Raw genomic sequence first — 19,912 nt, 5'->3', positions numbered from 1 at the left:
TATGTGCGATTTTAATAAATGCATGCCCTGTTCGCTTTGCTAGGGCTTGTAGCCTCTGCCCTACGGCGGTATGGACCATTGCGTTTTTTTTTTGCTTGCTTACGGAGGTATGAACCATTGCTCATGATAATAGATGCTTGTTTCGAGCTTGTTATTTATTGAAACGTGCACTGTCCTGTACGTTGCATGCGTGCTTCCACTAAACATATGCACTGTTCACTTCACTTTGCTGAGTGCTTGTAGCCTCCGCATTACGAGGGGGATGAGCCAGTGCATTTTTTCTTTCTCATGGGGATATGACTCATTGCTGAGGATGATAATTTCTGATCACGGACGGACACGAAAAATGCCGACCATCGAGAGGCTAACAGCTTCGCTGTAAAACGACAGCGTCAGATATTTTCAAGAAAATATATGTGCTCATAACCTCATGTTGTAGTGACGGTGAAAGCACAGTAAATTCCAGAACAGTTACTCACAAATCTAGCTCTTTAATTCCTAATCGGGCGAACATGTGCAGAGACAAGCAAGTAATACTCAAAACACGACAGTGGCGTGAAAAATTGTAGGTATTCAAAATCTATAATACGGGACAAATTCATGGGCTATAAAACACGACTTATTCATATAAACACGCATATATATACGCCCCATAAAAACATAAATTGTATACATAAACATATGGAAAATATATGCGCAACGAATTTCATGTGCACCACACAGGCATACAAGAATGATGATTAGGGTTTCTCTGTATTTGCACGGGACTGTGTTAGTCACATGTACACATGGGTCCACTGTTAAGTGGGTCCACTGCTTCCCGTTCATGGCGAGTGGACCGACCTGTGCATCCCGTAATTCATTAATGGCGGAGCTGCGAACACCATGCTTACCAGGCCTACCAAAATGGTAGCTGATGAAGAGATACATTCAGGCGTCGAGAGTCTCGTGATCATCCTCAGCACAATTCCCATGTTGACGGCTACGAATTGCACAGCGCCGCAGTAGTGCAGCACCGACAGCAGGAAGCTGAAGAACAGCAGAACTGGAAGAATCTGAAAAGACGCCGTGTGTACACACACAGGGGCAAGTGCACCCTTACAAAAAGTAGGCACTTCCATCAAATCAAAGGAAGCATGATAAAAGCGGTTGACTGTAAGTCCGCAAGTTCCAGGCGCGGGTGTATCTGGCGTTGAAGTCGCTGGGATCTATAGTTTATTTTGAAAGGGGACAGGAACAACTGACGCGGTCGAAAACGCCGACGTGCGGTCATCAGCTGGGCCCGAAGTTTTGTGAACGACGCCAGTCACTCTCGGGAAATCTAATAAGTAAACACGTGTAATAAAACGATGTTGGAAGAGGTAGTGGCCAATAACGGCTTCTCGGGATTCGTGCATGCGATGACATGTTTCGCATTGACACCGTCCATTGTTCCAATATTTCTGGAAACATCGATGTTTTTTTGGTTTTGTTTTTTTAATGCGGCGCTGTTTCAATTGCTCACGAAACCCACACAAACTGCATATAGCAGAGAGCAGAACGTCCATGTAACGCCTCGGGATTCTGGAACGGTCCACGCCACCCGACCAAGAGTGGCGAACCGTCCTGGCTCGGTTTCTCCGTGGCTGCGCGTTTGCGCTTTGCGGGAAAAATGCAGTAGCGCCGTCTGTCGGGTGAACTTTTACTCACCAACGGCAGTAAAAGGCGGTGATGGCGTATGCAACGGCACCGCTCCTTGCTGGTGGCGTGCGATTGGAATTGTGCTAAAGGTATGCAGACACAATTTTCTTGTCACCTAAGTCTCTTCTTGGCACTCAACAACCACTGCGAGGTTGCCAAAATGGTGTTTTAATAGTCGACGTTGACTTAGTATTTGCCTTTAGCGTCCCTTTAATCACCGATACAAAAGCGCCGATGCTAGGGATGCATACTCATGTGCAACTGAGTTTCGCGGCGCTTTGTGACCTTGGACGCAAACGTAGTTCTCACAAACTTATGACTTATATAAATGTCATCTTGAAGGACTAAATAAGCATTACCTTAAAATTCATAAACTAACAAAGGCTCTGAGAGGTTGCGAAATTAGCCAATGGGCGGCAATGTAAAGATGTGCGTTCGCTCCGTTGTAGATATCCCTTCATTACATCGCCACGAAGCCGTACTTGTAAGTTACTTGTCGGGTTGGCAGGCCCATGCTGTAGCTCGAGCGCATTGGGGCGTCTGAAAGGTCAGACCCAAAAAATGCTCAGTTGCTGCATTGCAACGCGCTGCCAAAGACAGCCCTCCTGTTCTCCACCACCCTCTGTCCCTGCGACATCGTTAGGAGGGGGCTCCTGCATCATTACAGATCTACTAGTTAAGGGCTGGGCTCTGTACGGAATGGCACAACGATACAACAAACACAATCCAAATGCTCTTACTCCAGCAACGATACGCCTTGACGGGCATCAATTCTTTAATAAAGTGAATAGTTTTATAGAGAGCTTCGGCTACTAGATTGCACTGGCAATATCAAGCCGGCAGCTTCTAAGCTTTTGTGCTGTCTAAAACACAAACAAAAGCATTCAACAAATAAAACTAAGCTTTCATACACCTCACTTGTTTGACCATTATTATACTGCACGGTTGTTGTCTAGGACCCACATGAAATACTGACATTTATAACATTGAACGGGGTCAGAACATATCCTTCAGATTCATTTATCACGCATGCGGAAGGTGTGGGGGAATAACAGAACTGCGCAGTAGTTCCGGATTGACAATGCTAGACTCTCGCCGTGAGTTTTACTGGGATAACAAGTATATGGGCACTCCATGCGAATTTTGCCGTCGGCATCGCTGTCGTCATGATGTTCTGTATGAAGTCCAAGGGGGATAACACCGCCGCCGCGCGCCGTATGCTGTAAGTGCGGGTGAAAAAAGTACGCGAGGGGAGCCGACGAAGGTGGCTCAATCTGGTACGCTCAAGGGAACAAAGCTTAAAGGCAATGCGCCGTCCTACGTCGCGCGAAAGGCCGTGGAAGGATGGGAGGGAGGGAAGGGGTCGGCGTTTTTCTCTGGGAGCAACTACGTATTTCGCGACCGCGCGGGAAGATACGGGGGGCGGCTTTCTACTCTGGCAGCAACTGTGTACTTTCCGAGGCCGTGTGCGGTCGTGCGCGCCTTGTGTTGAAGGCGATCTGCTTTCGGGCAAAACCGCGACATATTTTACACAGACTACAAATGCTACACAACATCATTAACAATAAAACTTCACTTTAACAATTACATGAGTTTTTTGCGACCCGAAGCACCTGCAGTGGCTGTTTTGCGTGTCTTCCGTGTTCTGCATTGAATGATTTACCGTAGCCACGTACAGTAATCGGCGACATTCAAGCAGTGTGTCTTACTTATTGACCCTTTTCGCGGTGCCTTGTTTTATCACGTGGTTACGCGTTCATTGCTTGCCTCCGGTGCCTCCGTGTTTACAAGGGGCGTGTATGACACCGGTGCGGCTTAGCAAACTTCTGTTTTGAGAGATATCGTGCATGGTGACTGGGTGGAGCATACGAAGCTTTGGCCACAGATTCAGTGAGCATGCAAAAGTGCTTTCGGAGCTGATTAGGCTATGCCCAAATGGCGCGGGCAGCGTATATATGGTGCGTGTTCTAAAAGAGGGGTTTAATATGCATTCAAAGCTATCCAACCTTTCGGCTTATGAATTAAATCAGGATTAGTGTGTTTTGTTCTACGTTCATTATTTGGCAAATATTTTGAAGCAGCGGCTTGTCACATTTCTGAAACAGTAAGTTTCCTCGGTGCGGTCATTATCTGAATATTTTCTGCCTAGTGGCTCACGGTTGTGCTCTGTTCCGATAGATTTGTTCTTGCTGTGTGCAAGGTTTGAAACGTGGCTGTTTTGTACATTGTAATACCTTGTAGCAAAGACGTATTATCGCTAGGAACTCGCTTACTCTTGTGGACTGTCACGAAGCATTCAGCTTCGACCGTTCGTGCACTATCGCTGCAGTCCGTCATTTCTTGTGCGTATATGGCGCGCATATATTCAAGTGTGCGCTCATTCACTTATTGACACATTGGCGACAGAGTGGGTCTAAGATTCCGCGCTAGTTGGCGTAGATGTGTGCAGATACTGTGCGCGAAGCTTACTAAGACAGGAAGCGGCGCTACTCCCTCTGCCATTGTTTAACGAGCGGTACTCACTATTGTTGACGTTCCGCGGCTGAAGCACTTCATTTGGAGGTTAGCGAAACAATGCTAGCGGATGAGCTAATTATTATATCCTCGAGGGAAGCAACACATCTCGAAGTGCCGTGAACACGCACGAAGAGTTGCAGCAGTGGTCCGCGAACTTAGCCAGACAAATTCATTCCATGCCTTAATACACCAGTCACTATTTTTGCAGCCAGCTACTTAATGCACACGTCTCCAATCCACATGATTCAATCCACCATGATTAGAATACAGTGCGTGAGTGAAAACTCAGTTGCATTTCCGACAGCTGATAGTACAGAATCAAGGTGGAAGCGGTAATGATTTCGTATTCGTGCGCTATCACTGAGGCTGCGTGCCACGTAAAGCGCCATCTCATTTCCCTAAAAGAAAGTGCGCCGCGAAAAGGGGCAATACATTTTTATGAGTGTGACTTTCATCCTGTTGCAGAAAGCGGTGCAACTTCTAGAGGTAGGGGGCACGCAAATTTGGTTGAAGTGTTAACTGTTTTTACGCCGTTTAGAAATTTTATACTTTTCAGAAACGATCGACAGCGCGTAATCTAAGCACCGTGTGGTTTGCAACACTGAAATATACAGCGAGTGACCCGAACGTTGTTGTTAACCATGCAGAAGTTTTCCTTCACTTGAATATTATTATGCGGGTTTGGTTTATTGTCTAACCGTTTTAGTAACAGTGGTAAAGAGGGAACCTGCTGTTTCTGCATCAGACATCGATTGATGCATTGTAAATATAGCAGCCCAATAATATGTGCAAGCTTGAGCTTTTGTGTTCCGTTAAGTTACGGTGTACTAGTACAGTGTAGTTAAGTACAACGATATTGTTGCAAATGCAGGTTCGATTGCTTATCGCCAGTGAATCCGCTTTCGCACCAAAACTGTTGTGCTTACCAAATTTAGGGATACCTGCGTTCACTATGACAGCTGATATCAATTACTCCCGCCCCTATACCCATGCCTCTGCGTAAACATTTTCAGGTAGGCATGATCGCAGTTTGTTTTGCAAGTACTGTCATGCCACACTGTATTGCTGCGTAGTTTATACTCGTGTTCATGAAGTAGTACTTGTAGTATACTGAGTTCAGGAAGTAGTGGTTCAGGAATCGGCAAAAGCGATGTGGTCAGGCCACCAAATCAAGAAACTGCTTGATTAAGCAAGTGCGTAGATGAGTCTTTTCGGACTACGAGCGTGACATACGTGGAAGGCGAAGATGGGCGCCTGGCGTGGAAGTCCCTTGTAGTGGCCATCGTCGAGGTATGCGAAGATGAAGGCACTACCGCGGAACGTGCTGTTGATGGCGTTCCCAGCACGTATGATTAGGCACTGGAAGAATCTGGGAGTCCATCGCACCATGAGGAGGCCACACAGGAATTGCGCTATCAGTGCGCCCACCACACTAGGCCACGGGACCTGAGGAGTGCGCAAGTACTTTAGTTTCGAGCACAATTATATGGACACACCAGGCGCAGTTCCGCCGTCACCGTCGTCGTCGTCGGCAGCGCCATGATATTTTCTGTAAAGTTTAAGGGCAATAACAGCGCAACCCGCGCCGTTTGCTCCGTGTGCAATTGAAAGGGGCGAGAGTGAACCGACGATGGTGACTCGATCCACCGCCTCCTAGATAGCACAAGGCCTGTGCAATTCGACCCATGAGGTCATGCTACCTTTCCCGACTGCCATAAGGCTGTTTCACATGACGCGATTGGGGCGAAAGAAATCGTTCTGCCGCGCACGTCGCCGAGCGATTTTCGCTGACAGCTTTCACATGTGCTTGCGGTAGCGCGTTTTCCGTCACAGCGATGCGCAAAGTTGCTCCATGCCTGCATCGTTAAAAAACAACATGGAAACAAGTCAAATATTCGAATTTTCCTATTATTATTCGATAATAGAATAAGTACACCATTTTTTAACGTTTAAAATTGTGGAGGCTTTACGACAGCTTGCAGATGCGGTAAGTGAGACACTGCACAACATCGCAAGTATGAGCGTGCGGCTTGTGCGGCGTCGGTGGGGTGGTTCCGTTTAGTACACCTTAGTTTCGTTGTTACTATGGAAGCCACAATTTTTTTCCTGGATGACTATTTGCTTTTTCAAAAGAACAAGCTACTTTTGAGTGTGCATATGTAAGGAGGTGGCAGAATTGGTAGCGATGAAGAGGGTGACGACGGTGGCGATCGCGTGGGTATGTGCCTTATGTTGAAGCGGCGTCGTTCTCCCGACCTGCATAGCGTGCAGCTTCTCCTTTTAAACGAATTGTGTAAGCGGAAGAAAAAATGTTGATGAAGCTCCTAAGCCGCAGGCGCTGGTGGGTACGCCCTATTAAAACATACCTATAACTGGCGCTCGACATTGCTCCGCAGAGATACCAACGCGCGGTAGAACAGGAAAGCGCACATTTTGACGGCGCTTTGTTTCGTCACACATTGGCCCTCCCACATCGCGTCGATCGCTGCGACTCAGCGACGGCGCGACCAACTTGTTGGAGTCTAGTCGAGGAGAGCCCATGACGCCGCGGCGGTCGCTGAGCGACGGAATTCGCTGTGTCGCTGACTGAAAATCGCGCCATGTGAAACAGCCTATAGAAGGAGACGCTCTCGAGTAAACCACACTGATTTTGACGTCCCCGCTTTCGTCACGCTGGGCATGGCAGGGAAAATTTCAGTCCAACTAGCATGGCGTCATAAAGCACAGTGCAGAGGCCTGCTATCCAGGATACGTTGCTCAATCTCGTGCGCGCAAGGGAATAAGGCGGGAAGTAGTCACCGGGGGAAGAGGGGGGGGGGTTACTCAGGCGGCGGCTGCCGATGGCGCGGCTGGGCACGGCCGCGCGCGTTCAATTTTGCAAACGATCTGCGATGGGGACAGAGCCTACGTGCGCTGAGGGCTAGTAGTTTCGTGTGCGCTGGGCTCTCGCCGCTTAGTTCGCCGCATAATCTTCTAAACATTCGCCTACTAACTAAATTAAGAAGCATGGCGTCACGCACGCACAGGAAAGCATGAACACATCACATTTGTTGACCGCTGACACTCCTTGTCAAAACACTGGCGGGAGAAAGCGCGATAGCAGCAGCGAGCAAGATGACCTTCGTGCTGCCTCTCGCTTCAACGCGAACTTGGCAGCTAGAACACAGCCCACACGAAGCTATGAACCCTCAGTGCATTGAGACTCTGTACTGATCGTAGATCGCTTTCAAGATAGAGCCAGCGAAGTCGCCGCCGAAGTAGAACCCCTTTGCCCCCGGTGCCTAGCACGTGTTGGAACACTGCAGGCTTTCTCTGCGTCGTCCTCCCTTTCCCGCGCGAGATCTAGCCAGCATTTTTGGCTCGCCCTCACGCGCTTTCACTCGCACACCCAGGATGTGGCGGGCGGCCACGATGTTATCGCACTTGGACTTTATACTGAACATCCCGGTAACACGAACGCCGACGGTGACAATGACGGCTAAGACGGCGGAAATGCGCCTGCAATGTCCATATAATTGATGTTGCGATATAATACGAACGTAATTTGGGTAATAGAGCTGACATTTTCCTGAGGTGCCATTCACAGATGTTTACCCATTGCTATGTAAACGAAAGATTTTAACGCGATAGCGTTAAGGAGCTCGTGTCGCAGAAAAGCCGGTGTCGTCAGCATCGGTGTCGGCGTCCGCGGCGTTGGCCGTGAGCGATAAATCCCGGCAGGCACTTCATGAATAAAAAACAACTTGCAAGATGGGCTGGGTGGGAATCGAACCAGGGCCTCCGGAGTGTGAGACGGACACGTCACCACTCGGCCACCAGTTCGATGCTTCAAAGCGGTGCAAAAGCGCCTCTAGTGAATGCGGTGTTGCCTTGGAAACGAGCCGTAGAAAGTTATACTGCGGTGTATATCGGTAATTATGAACATTTAACTTACAGAAGTCGCAGTTAAACGAGTAGCGAAGTGCGTTTCCGCTACATTTCGTCAGCGCTTTCCGCACACGCAGAGCCATCTTGCGGCAAACACAGAAGACCCCCTCCTCTCAATGTACGGCGCTGCCCCGACAGGTGGCGCGCCACGCGCGCATTGGGGTTGTGCGGGGGCAGGTGCGAGGCGCGTCGCGTCCCGGTCTCCTCTCCCCTGACGACGTTTCTCCTTGCCCCCTCACGGGTTGCAGAATCAAGCGTCCTTCCATTCTTTAGATCACTATCTGTCTATCTCTCTGCCCGTGCCAATCACGACGTTTGGCTGGCGTGCATCGCTTCCCCGGGGCTCCGAGACACCGAGTTCTTTGGTTCGTTCCGCTTGCTCAGGCGCACGTTTCTTTGCCGCGCCGAACGCTCCGTTGCTCGACGCTCACCGCGTCCGATGCGGGGCGCCTCGTAAGTGATCGCTGCGCCGTAGCCCGTTGTCTTACACCCCTTGGCGGGTCGACGGGAACGCTTTGGCGTTCCACTCTTGAAGGCGAAGCTGAAGCGTCCTCCAATTTTTTTAAAAGCATATTCTCTCTGTATAGCTCAACAGCAAATATATGTCTGTTTCACGAAGGCATGTATGGAGTGCATGCAATATCCTCGAATACTACGAACAAAATTCATTTTCTTTATTTCTATACTACTTTCAATTAAACGGTTGAGCGCAACTTGCCCAAAGACGTAGGTGTAGGCAGAGACATTTCATATGCGCCAGCGAATTATTCCATTTCTCGAATAAAGGTACTTTCATATATAGGTCAGTTAGCACCATTCAGGGTACGGCTACATAGACTTGTAAGGTTGATTCTTGGCGTGTGTCTTGAAATGCCTGGTGTCTTCCGTTTGTCGTATATGTAGCACGGTTGCCTGTAGTTGTATGATCTTCTACAAACGAATTTGTCGCATACGTGCGCTCTCAAAACATTGCAGTGCCTTACGTGTTTTGTAAATTACGGAGTATTTCGTCTAGTTTTTCCTACATGTGGCAGGAGGTAAAACAGACCAAATAACCGTTTGTCCACCCCCTCTATTTTGTAATTAGTAGAATGATGAGGGCAGCATTTTACTTGGAGGATTCTCCGTAATGTTTGAAATTTTTCGCCCTGTGGGCACCAAACAGAACTCATCATGCCGAAATGTTCTTTTTTTTTCAAAGCGCATTTATGAGCTGCAGACAACACGGTAATGTTTCGCACGTGTCTCATCATTATGTACCGACGCTGCCTTGTTTCGCGTTAAAAGAAAAGTGCGTGCACTAGCATTCCATGTCATCCTTCGCTGTGAATCGAAGCTGGGCATTTCCCGAAGGCCATTTAATCTCCCATATCGTATCCATGCGCAACCAGCCACTAGGCAAAGACTGTTAAAACTGGTGCACTCTCTTTATCACAATGCAATGTTGGCTAGTGGTATCACTCAGGCACTAAGCGTCTCAAGGTGATTGATTGCACGAGCGAAGGATGGGTTTGCCCAATGAAAACGCTTTGTACAAGTTATAAACACAAAATCTGAGCCTCACCTCTTTACGGTTCTTGGAGCAACCGTAGCCGATAAGAATGCAGAGGCCCACGCCACCACAGGCCGTTAGTCGCGGTATGCTGTGGCTGCTATCGAACAGCACGTATGCTGCGACCGCGATCATCACTAGGATCCAGGACGCCCTGCAGAATCGGGTAGGCGGATGTCGTACAGACGTGACCAAACCTATATTCGTGTGACCAGATGTTTTTGAGCAAGAGCTGGGTTAGCTGGAGGTGAGGAACTAGATCTTAAACAAGTACAAGGAGCCGAATTGCAATATATGAAAAAAAGAAGAGAAAGCAACATTCCGCAGAGGCACTTAAGACTGCCCACGTCTGGGAATGCGAGAACATTATACCATTTGTAGCCTACGTTATAGGTTATACACTCATACACGTTATAGACTTATGACGTGGCGCCACTTCCTGCCCATTGGCTGTGCCTTCACGTGCCCTGTGACGCACGTACTAGGCCACACCTTTAGTCAGCCAGATGGCTGCGATGTGAAGTGTGCAATGACGCACGCATTAGGCACAGCTTTAGTCAGCCAGAACGGTGAACACGCCATGGCGTTGGGGAAGCATGCTTGCCTTATATCCTGAGGGACCGGTTTCGATTCCCACGGAGACGGGAATTAAGAGAACTTTTTTTCAAGGCCATTGATTGACTTTGTTTACAGGGACCTCCGTGGGACATTTGACGTCAATGCGAGGAATTTTCTTATGTTTTTAATCTTTGCGCCGTAAGCCATTTCCGGTACAATCTTTTGGTCACACCGACGTCGGCAGAAGTTCGCGTAATGGGGCATATAATGATTTCGCATTAAAAAACAGATACAATCTGTTGAAAGACATAAAATCCCACTTGTTATCTCCGCATAAATTTTATTGTATTTATATTGTCATATTTTTGACCGTATTGACGCACATGTATCTTCATTAGTGCTCTTTGAGGCCAGGACTGGAACTTACAAGGCGATTCGTACGCTTTAGGAATATCAGGCACCCGCTTACGGTGACCTCCAAAATGCAACGATGATAACATTCCCTAACAAACAGTCCTTACAAACACAAACCTGCACGCAAATAAATTGTCAGTGGTGCTTTAGCGCTCTGTATTTGAACTCTGGTCACTATAACAGCGACTGGTTGCTAGTATCTTTCCTTGAGCAATACCTCCCCTAGTCATCTTACTCATGGTAGTTGGCGAATGCAAAAATATTGCCGTTTTTGTTAGATTGCAGCGTGTCACGCGAGCTCCCATGTTTTGAAACGCAGAATCCGGCTATTAACCTCCTACGAGCAACGGAAAAGCGGGAAGAACGAGAGTGTCATCATCACAGCGGGGCCCTCGTGTGGATGTGACGTTTGCCCCGCTTAAGCCCGGATGCCTTTTCCTTCTCCTCTCTCAGTCTAACGAACTTCCTGATGAACAGTGAAAGACACGTGTCCCGTCATGATACGAGTGGCACGAACCACCGGTCATGCACCTTCGTTCTCAAAAATGCACGGGGATGCCTTTATGCTGGTGCTCAGGAAAGAAGTAAGCGTTTAAATTGTTTCATGAACATTTAGTAGAGGTCCGCGGTCAGTAGAGGTAGACTTCTAATCCATTGCAGACGTGTTCTACTGAATATTCTTGCACGCTGCAGCTAATAGTTCTAGTAGCACCCTGCACTGTTCCAAGTTTTCCATTAGTATCTTTATGCAGCCGTTTGCGATATCTGAGTCCCAAACAAGCTATGTGTAAAGACCTGGCTTATTACCGCCGTGGCTGCAAAACTACTTTTTGAATTTCGCTTATTCTTACACCGCCCCTGATATTATTGCAGCTTCGCTCCCAAGAAAAGCGAAAAAGCCCCATTATAAACACGTTCACTGGACTTCGACATATTACACATGAACTTACTTTTGCAGAAGTTTGAGCCTTGGAGAACGGATCTTGAGGTCTTTAACTCCATCGACGATCCTGTTATGCATACGTAAACGAGAAAAGCATAACGTCGCAGCCACAAAGCAGGATTGGAAACGTAGAGATGTGTTAGAAAGCGTGTATTGAGAAATGGTTTAAGCTCACATACATGCCTCTGCATTTCGAAAAATATCCATTTTCACCGTCGCGGAAATTGTTACAGTGCTTGCAACGCCAGACTTTTCTACTCGAATGACAAAGTGGCGCATCTTTTCCCGTCTGCTCTGCTACAGTGTCGCATAGCGCTGCAGTGCTTATGACTCTGTATTGCTATTTTTGCCTTTTGACGGCCGCCACATAGTTACCGTTCCAATACATCCAATGCGAGATTGTTTGTTGTTCTCCAAAAGAACGCGCAAGGCGAAGCTTTTGATAGTCTCGCCGCACATCTGACAATATGCGTAACGAGATTCTACTATTTCGTCACTTTAGTGGAGTTGTCACGGCACCGCATAACTTTAATACTGTAAATAAATAAAGAAACGACCATCTTCGTGCAGAGGTTAAGGCACCAGGGTCGGGTACGAAAGCTTGGGAGTTACAATCGCGTTAAGAGACAGGCTTTATTACCTGAGCGGCACTTTTCATAACAAACCAATAGATATTGTCACGTGGTAGTGACTATGAAGAAAGCAGCCAAACTGAGAAAGACGAAACTAGCGCTTTATTGGGCGAATTTGGGCCCTCAAAAACAGGCTACACTCAAAGAACGGCGATCGGTGAAAATCTGATCAGCGGGTCAAGCGCGTCGGCTTTTATACATCAGTCATCGAATGTTCCAGAGTAATCATTGGGACCCGCGTGCCTTCCACAAAGTTCTACATTATTCGCGTCGCACACACATGCGATCAGATAACGCAAGGTTCGGTCACAGACAGCGGATGGAAGCATCGATAACATTTCAGAAACTTTCTATACATGCAGGCGCGTCCTGCGCTGTGCGATAGCATTTGTTAGGCGGTGAAAGGTGTCGCCCGATAAAGACAAACAAGTACATGTCTCAATATGCATCCACCGCAAGTACTGCTTTCGCGATGTGATAAATAGCCATAGCTACTTAGCCGTGATTGACATTTTAACAAAATGTCCACACCTATTTATCATATCTAAAACAGGAGAAGTGTCAGTAAGGTATCCGCGTGCTGTAAACGAAGTTTAAGGTGTCGAAGTTTCATGCAAGGAAAAAATGCCATAAAAGGTCGGACGCAAACCGCATAGCATACAGCGTTCGACGCTGCACTGAGCGGGAAACAGTAAAAAATCTCAAATTATGATTCTCCAGTCAATAAGTCGTCTGAGGAGGAAGTAACAAGAGTTGGGGCCCCACTCAACAAAATAGCAAGTTAGTCAACATCACTGTTAATGTTCATAAAAGCAGATGGTAGGGCCATATGCATATATTAGGCGAGAATTACTACCACAGAGGTAAGGACGATAGAAGTTCATAGCCAAGTGGAAGACTGATGCCAGGGTGGTGGGGTCTCAAAGCCGACAATAGTCTCTGCAAGTAGGGACTTGATTTAAAGAATCACAGCCACAATGACAACTCAGGAAAAGAACCAGTGTAATGCAGCGGAAAGCACTCATGAGCAAGAATAAATGTTTGAATTCTTGCGTTAGTTTTACTCGTTGTGTCCATTGCTTTATTCTTTGTACCAGATGACGAGCTGGTCACCCGCGTATTGGCGTAGTCTTCACACTCTATTACAACAATGAGTGTTGTACGTTCTCTCGTGCCTAAAGTTTTCCAGGCTGGAAATAAGACTACTTTTCCTAGGGTCCCATGATATAAGCATTACACAAAACAATCGCTGTTGGAAGTTAACGCTGTGTGTGTGTATTTTTGTTTTTCTATGCACCCATGTAACAGTTACGATACACTGAAAAGCCTTCAAGATGACGCACTAACGAGCCCAAATCTCCACCCCGAACAAGTAGACCATGCCTTCGACTCCGACTCCACAAGTACTAGTTCTGTGTAATCATAGAACGAAACGAACGAGGCTTTCAAATTTAGCGACTGATATTGCCACAGTCCTCTATTAATTATTGCCATTTTCATGTAACCATAGTTTTCTTTGATAGCATTTTCTTTGCGCCACGGAGAAAGATCCTCCGGAGCGACTAAAAAGTGAGACTAATGCTGAAGCAGTAATAATTCAAATGAGAAATAGGAACACATATTAACATGGGGAACCATTTAAATAGCCAATGTCGAGGCATAGGTTAAACGTACAAAAGGCAGGAAAACTGCCACGAGTAGCGGATACCAGGGAACTTGCCAAATGCCGCTTCCAGCGCTTTCAAGAAGCTTGCTCACAATTTTTTCCATATTATGCTTTTGTTTCACTCTCAGGGCTCAGTCACTTGAAAACGCTGTGTTGGTATTTGAGCGTAGCCTTACTATTTCGTGGAGTCAAGCAAATTTTCCTTACTTAAGCAAGGAAAAGTGCATGTGCGCCAACGTTCGTGGTCTTTTCCAGGCTTACCTTGCAAACTGTGCGTTGGCGACACATATCGTCTCATTGCTTAGCCATATATACCCTCATATGACAAACTGACAGCAATGAGTGTATTGTAGTTAAGTAGCGATGTGAAGAGTGTCAATGGGAAGACATTGGATCACCGCGGTGATCTGAGGTGTTCTACGAAAGCTATGAACGCGAGTCAAACGTTGGATTCGGATGGCGCATCTGCAAAATCTATGGTTTACCATGGCCAACTCTAGGCGGTGTTAATAATTGCGCTGATTAGTCTTCCAGAGGCTGCAGCACCCAAGTGGACGAAGATGAAGGCAGGTGTAAGGCTTTCGTCGGCTACATCTTTCATCCTCGTCTGATTGCGCGGCTCAGTATAGTTAAGCTGGCCGATAGTTACCCACCGGTTTAATAGCTGTAGCGTAGCAGCTATGTCCGCAAGAATTTTCTGCTGATGTTCTGTCTTTATGTAAGCGCGTTGAACTTGTAAATGACACTGTAAAAGGATGCCGTTATTTCAGACAAACAGCTACGTGACTGCCAATAGATCGAAAGCAATGGCTCCGCACCATGATGGCAACAAAGCACACTCTCGGCGGGCCTAAACTTACTATCAGAAACGTAATCATCCTTGTCAATTGCACTGTTTATGCTAGCCGGAGCACATGCTTGAGAGGCTTTTCCTGCGGCCATTTCTTATCGAATCAAGGCGCAACCATGACTCATGGTAATCCAAATACAGCCGCAAGGTGAATTTAGGCTTGATTGAACTTCAAGAACCTGTACCTGCCCAGGATGTTTCCCTTGACGCAGAGCATGTGCAGTAACATGGCGTCCACAAAGAAGACGGTGGCAGCGATGATCCTGGCGCCCGTACACCAAGTGTCTCCCCAGCCTCGAATGTGCAAGGCTAACACAAGGTACGCGTGCAGCAGCAGCAACAGACAGGCGTACTTCAGCTTGCGCCAAGCGCCGCGCACGATAATCGCCACCCGGCTGTTCGAGAAGGTCTGCACGGCGTGGCCTGTAAGGAACAATTTTTTTTTTGCATTTCAATGCGGAATTATAGTGTCCGTTGCCTTGGTCGTTGACGCAACACGCAAATCCAGAAATGCGTATCGCTCGGGCGATACCCTGGCGCAGTGTTGCTCATTTCTAACGCTGCCAACCCCATTGCACTAGAGAGGCGCGGGTGTTGCACGACTGATCTTGTCGGCAAAAGTAAATAAAATTTGATGCAAAATTTCTTCGGGGCTCAGTACCGGGATAATGCAGCGATTCTGCTTGAATGTCTTTTCCTGCTGTGCTCTTCGTTCGTATTTTGTCTGTTACAACGCTGAAGCGATTACCAGAAGTGGCTCGTCCTGAACGGTTGATAAGGGCTAAACTTCGAGTGAAATGAGCTATTACTCAATGCTGGCTGAAATCTGTGACATGGTTAGCGCATTCCACGGTAGGTCTGCATTTACAGCAGTTTTGCAGAGAGTAGCTGAAGAAAGAGACGGACAGCAGATGTGATCATCTGTCTTACCGGTACTTTTTCTTGGAAGCGTAGTAATGGGATAATGATTGTAAGCGTGCTACAAAGGTGAAGCTGCCTGAATTTGCTGCGAATACTTACTGTGGTTTCCGCATTCACGCATTGCTCCACTACAAGTTTCGGCGTTGAACAAAAGATGCAATCAAATTATTTTGTTACCTCCCATACGTTCTAACCATGACTGTCATAGGCGTATGTTCTCCGCTTAGGGAGCCGCATCTGATTGCAGTGGGTTCATCATAATTAAGATACACGAATCAAGCAATTGCAAATATAGTATTTGCAGTTCCAGTGCTCGAATCTCAGGTCAAATGCTTAGAACACTTGAAATCCGCAAGAAACCTAGGTCCATATAGCGAAAAATAATGATCTAGTCATTTTATTGCAACCCCCACAATCTTCGTCGTGTCTCACCGGATGCGTCGAGTTACCATTTAGCAAACGCTCTAGAAAAATAATATTGCAGTGATTGGCTTTATGGCACCGTCTTTGACCTGAATATATGTCCCTAAAGCGACTCGATTTAGAAAGCCTTATGTTAATTTACTTGAACTCACGTTTAACAAGGGTTGCTGCCAAAGGAACCACTCTCGTATGCAAGGATTTATATAAACATATTTATCAGCTCCAACAAAAGTATTCATCATAACCTTGTTGATAAAAATGAGAAGAATATCACGTAGATCTTATATAATTGCAGAATTTAAAGGGAGATTCAATATTTATGTATCTCATGAGAAGCGCCCGCCCGTGCCGATTTATTGGTTATATTCTGAGTTGATATAGCGCAACAAAGTTTCACAAAAGATCAGCTCTTTTTGTTTTCAGTGGGCTGTATTGTGGCCTTAAAAGCTAGATGCATTACAATAGTTCAAATATTTGAATTTACTGAGAAAATAATGCTTTGGCGTAAGGAACACAACTTATACGCTGGAATGTTTCCTGGAAATCTACTAGTATATCAGGTCCATTTGGAGTGACAAAGCGAATGCTGCATTGATATTTCCTATGATGTTCCAAGATGAGATATACGACGTCCACGTAGCCGACACCTGTGAAAATTTATTGGCAATATTCCGGATTCATATTGTGGATAGTCGGTGCATGATATCCCCTATGGTAGGACAAACAAGACACGCTGAAAAACCGATGTAGCCAAAGTTTGTAAGACGCCATCAAAAGAGCTTTTATAAACACAAATAACACAGTTTCACATTGTGGCAACATCATGACATATACAGATAGAATACATCTGTCTAGCGAGAGGTACAGTCACTTTATAGCACTATTTTTAGATGTGGACACCAGAAATGCCTTCATTTGCTGGCATTCCGTATTGCTTGGTCGCGCAAGGTCTCTACAGTGTTTTGGGCATTCAGTTCAAGAGAACGACTGACATTTTCATGCCACAGACGAAGTGAAACCGCAGTCCTAAATATTGCTTTTTTTGTAACTCACCTCGATGATGTCTCGTGCTCAACATCATGCCGCGGAGCTGGTTGGGTGGTCTGGCTTTTTGGCAGACCAACACTGAACGGGCCACTTTACCTGCATAAAAGTCGTTTATGAAACATAAAGAGACGTGAAGGAAATAGCGACAAATATATTCAAAGAAAAATAGTGTGTGTGACATGGTGGTAGCGAATCCTTAAAAAAAAACAAATATTAATTAGGAGCACTATATTCATGAGCCTGGACAAAACGGCGTATGTAGCTCGCGGCAAGTACAACGACTCCAAAGCACGCTGTAGCTCTTCTGCACAGGTTTAAGCTTTTACAAGACAGCGTGTCGTTTTAACGCATCACGAATACTAAAGATGTGGCATGTTTTTTTCCACAAAAGGAAACAACTCTATATGCCACGTGATTTAGAGTGGTTTCTGCTGGGCAACAGTTTTTATGCCAACGGAAGTCAGCACGGTAATTACGTTATACCAAAACCTTAATGGCACAGTGTAGGGCATCTACATCGTTTGTTAGCGTTTTAATTAGTAGTCGATGGTGTTTACAATGAAAGCTAACGAAATAAAGCTTTCACGCAAGCGGACAGAAACTACACGACTGGACTTCAACAGAGAATAATTTTTGCGCTGATGACCTGCAGCTTGATCGGTTTTCGGAATGAATTCTCGCGGACAAGACTAACCGCACTTCATTCTAAAGCATCTTGTTCACGAACGGTATCTGCTAAACACGCGGAAGCCGTCTAGTGATCTAGGGAATAAAGAAGTGAAAGTATACGTTATGATTACGCTATCGTGACAATAAAGATTAGCAGCTCTGCCCGAAGTGCGCAGCACTACTGCCGCCAGTCACAAAGCTGAAGAAAGACGCCGCTCTAGCTGTTCCTTTTCTGTGTGTATGTTATTTAATATTTGAGCGTCGATTGCAATAATTCCACGGTCGAAGTACCATACTGCGTGGGGAAAGCCTTTTAGAATGAACTCTAAAAAACGCTGAATAGGCTAATAATTAAGCGTTGTGCGATACGGCCCCATAGTACATGCATTCCGGTGTTCTCCCTTTTTCGACCCTTAGCGGTATACGTACTTCTCGGGTATGCGCCTTGAATCACGGGTGGGTACAGTCGCGACTAATACTGCAGGAAACACTGAATTACATCTTAAGCAGTGGCTACTCCTCATTGTTAAATCAGACACGATCAAGTAGTTTTTGCACCGAACATTTGATTTCGTTGAGCTCTTCAACGCGTGGCACGCGTTTTGTGCCACTACGGCATCTTAAGTGAAGTTTGCCTGTTCGCTTCCAAATTGCTCGATGTGACACTAACGGTCACACGTAGCAGAAAGAATTTATTGAAACGTTAGAGTTACTTTGGGTCGAATTTTAATGCGCAAATTATACGTAAATCTAGGGCACAGATATAGAGTGCGCTTTCTTTAGTACATGCCATAATACCGAAAAAAAGTGTAGCTAAAAATACCTTTCCTAAGAGCATGTGTAAGTAATCGATGAAGCCGTAACAGGTTTCGATACACTCTTTTTTCTTCTTGGGGTAAGCTGCGCGAGAAAGGCGTAGAGCTAAAATTTCGAATTATTGCAAGCAAATATATGCTGGATACTCAACGGACAATACTGAACTTTATACCAGCCTTGACCGTCGTCCTTGAGCCGTAACTCTGTTAGCGGTTTACAAGTAAGCCTAACGGCAGTGACAATTTCCGGAATTAGCCAGGATATTGTACGATATATAACCGATACTGATGCTTGAACACGAAAAATATCTAACAAAACCAGACATAAGATAGAGCCCAGCGCAACAATTTATGTTGGCTGGGGCCCTTTTTTTAAAAGCTTACCATAGGCGAGCAAAGGCGTCCTTGTGTTGCCCCTGATCTGCTTCTTCTTCTTCTTCGAAGCACACGTGCCGGGTTAGCCACTCGATGAGTACGCTGAAAAAGAAAAAAAAGGCCATGCACTTTATAGTGACAAGGCAGCAAATATATGTCTATGGATTATTGTTTCACCATTTAGTAAGGTCGCTGAAAACTTCTAGTAGTGTGACATATAAAAATCTATCAAGAAACTATAAAAAAAAAGACATGTTCAGGGTATTTGTTTGAATTTATTCAAGGCACGCTTATACGAACACCATGTTTTTTTTTGTGTCAACATTTCCACATACGAATGATTGATGGAAAAGACTATCTTCGCCTGGTCTGTGCGAAGACGGTCTATGAGAAGACAGAACGCATAACGTTCAGCTTTGCGCTGCGTAGACCTCTTAATGGGCCCTGAATGTGTTCAATGTTGGGTATACATAATTATTTAAGTATACGTGGTGGACATATTGGGCGTAAGCACTTTGCCTAGCTGGAACGTGTGGGCTCATGTCAATATGTGATGCGCCATCTGTCAACATTGCACTGAAGCGCCATTCACGATCCGCGGGCTCCAAGGTTTCACCAGCGCGGCTTTCTGTCTTGGAGGCCACGTACCATGTCATCTACGGCAAGAAACATATGCAACTGCCAGCAGCATAGCAGCTTTTTAGGTATATAGCTGGCTCTCTGACCTTTGTCTTCTGATCTCTTCCTACTGTTGTGAGAAGCTATAAGCGAAGCAGGTGACCCACAGCAGCAACACAAGCAAGTTCATATTCATCACAAGGCTGACAGTTTGGCAAGTTGGTTTACGTCCATCGTGGAAAAGTGGGAAAACTGAACAAGGACCGACAAAAGGAAGGTGAAGCCATGATTTTTATTGTGAACAT

The 19,912-nt window shown here is 46.2% G+C and overlaps 1 protein-coding gene across 1 annotated transcript in view; it reads right to left on the bottom strand.

Annotated features, from left to right (window-relative positions):
- The window catches only part of LOC126540425 (sodium/nucleoside cotransporter 1-like), a 29,370-nt gene extending 13,995 nt beyond the window's left edge, over positions 1-15,375 (bottom strand). The window contains exons 1-5 of the mRNA XM_050187237.3: positions 14,925-15,375; positions 11,599-11,658; positions 9,689-9,830; positions 5,431-5,643; positions 894-1,055 (exon numbers count right to left, since the gene is read on the bottom strand). Of these exons, the coding sequence (XP_050043194.2) occupies positions 894-1,055; positions 5,431-5,643; positions 9,689-9,830; positions 11,599-11,658; positions 14,925-14,968 (621 nt within the window). The 5' untranslated portion in view covers positions 14,969-15,375. The remainder of the gene's footprint in view (positions 1-893; positions 1,056-5,430; positions 5,644-9,688; positions 9,831-11,598; positions 11,659-14,924) is intronic.
- Between the last annotated feature and the right edge of the window lie 4,537 nt (positions 15,376-19,912).

The sequence above is a fragment of the Dermacentor andersoni genome, chromosome 2, assembly GCF_023375885.2.
Source record: "Dermacentor andersoni chromosome 2, qqDerAnde1_hic_scaffold, whole genome shotgun sequence".
NCBI lineage: Eukaryota > Metazoa > Arthropoda > Arachnida > Ixodida > Ixodidae > Dermacentor > Dermacentor andersoni.
This window is presented reverse-complemented; position numbering and strand designations above follow the sequence as displayed.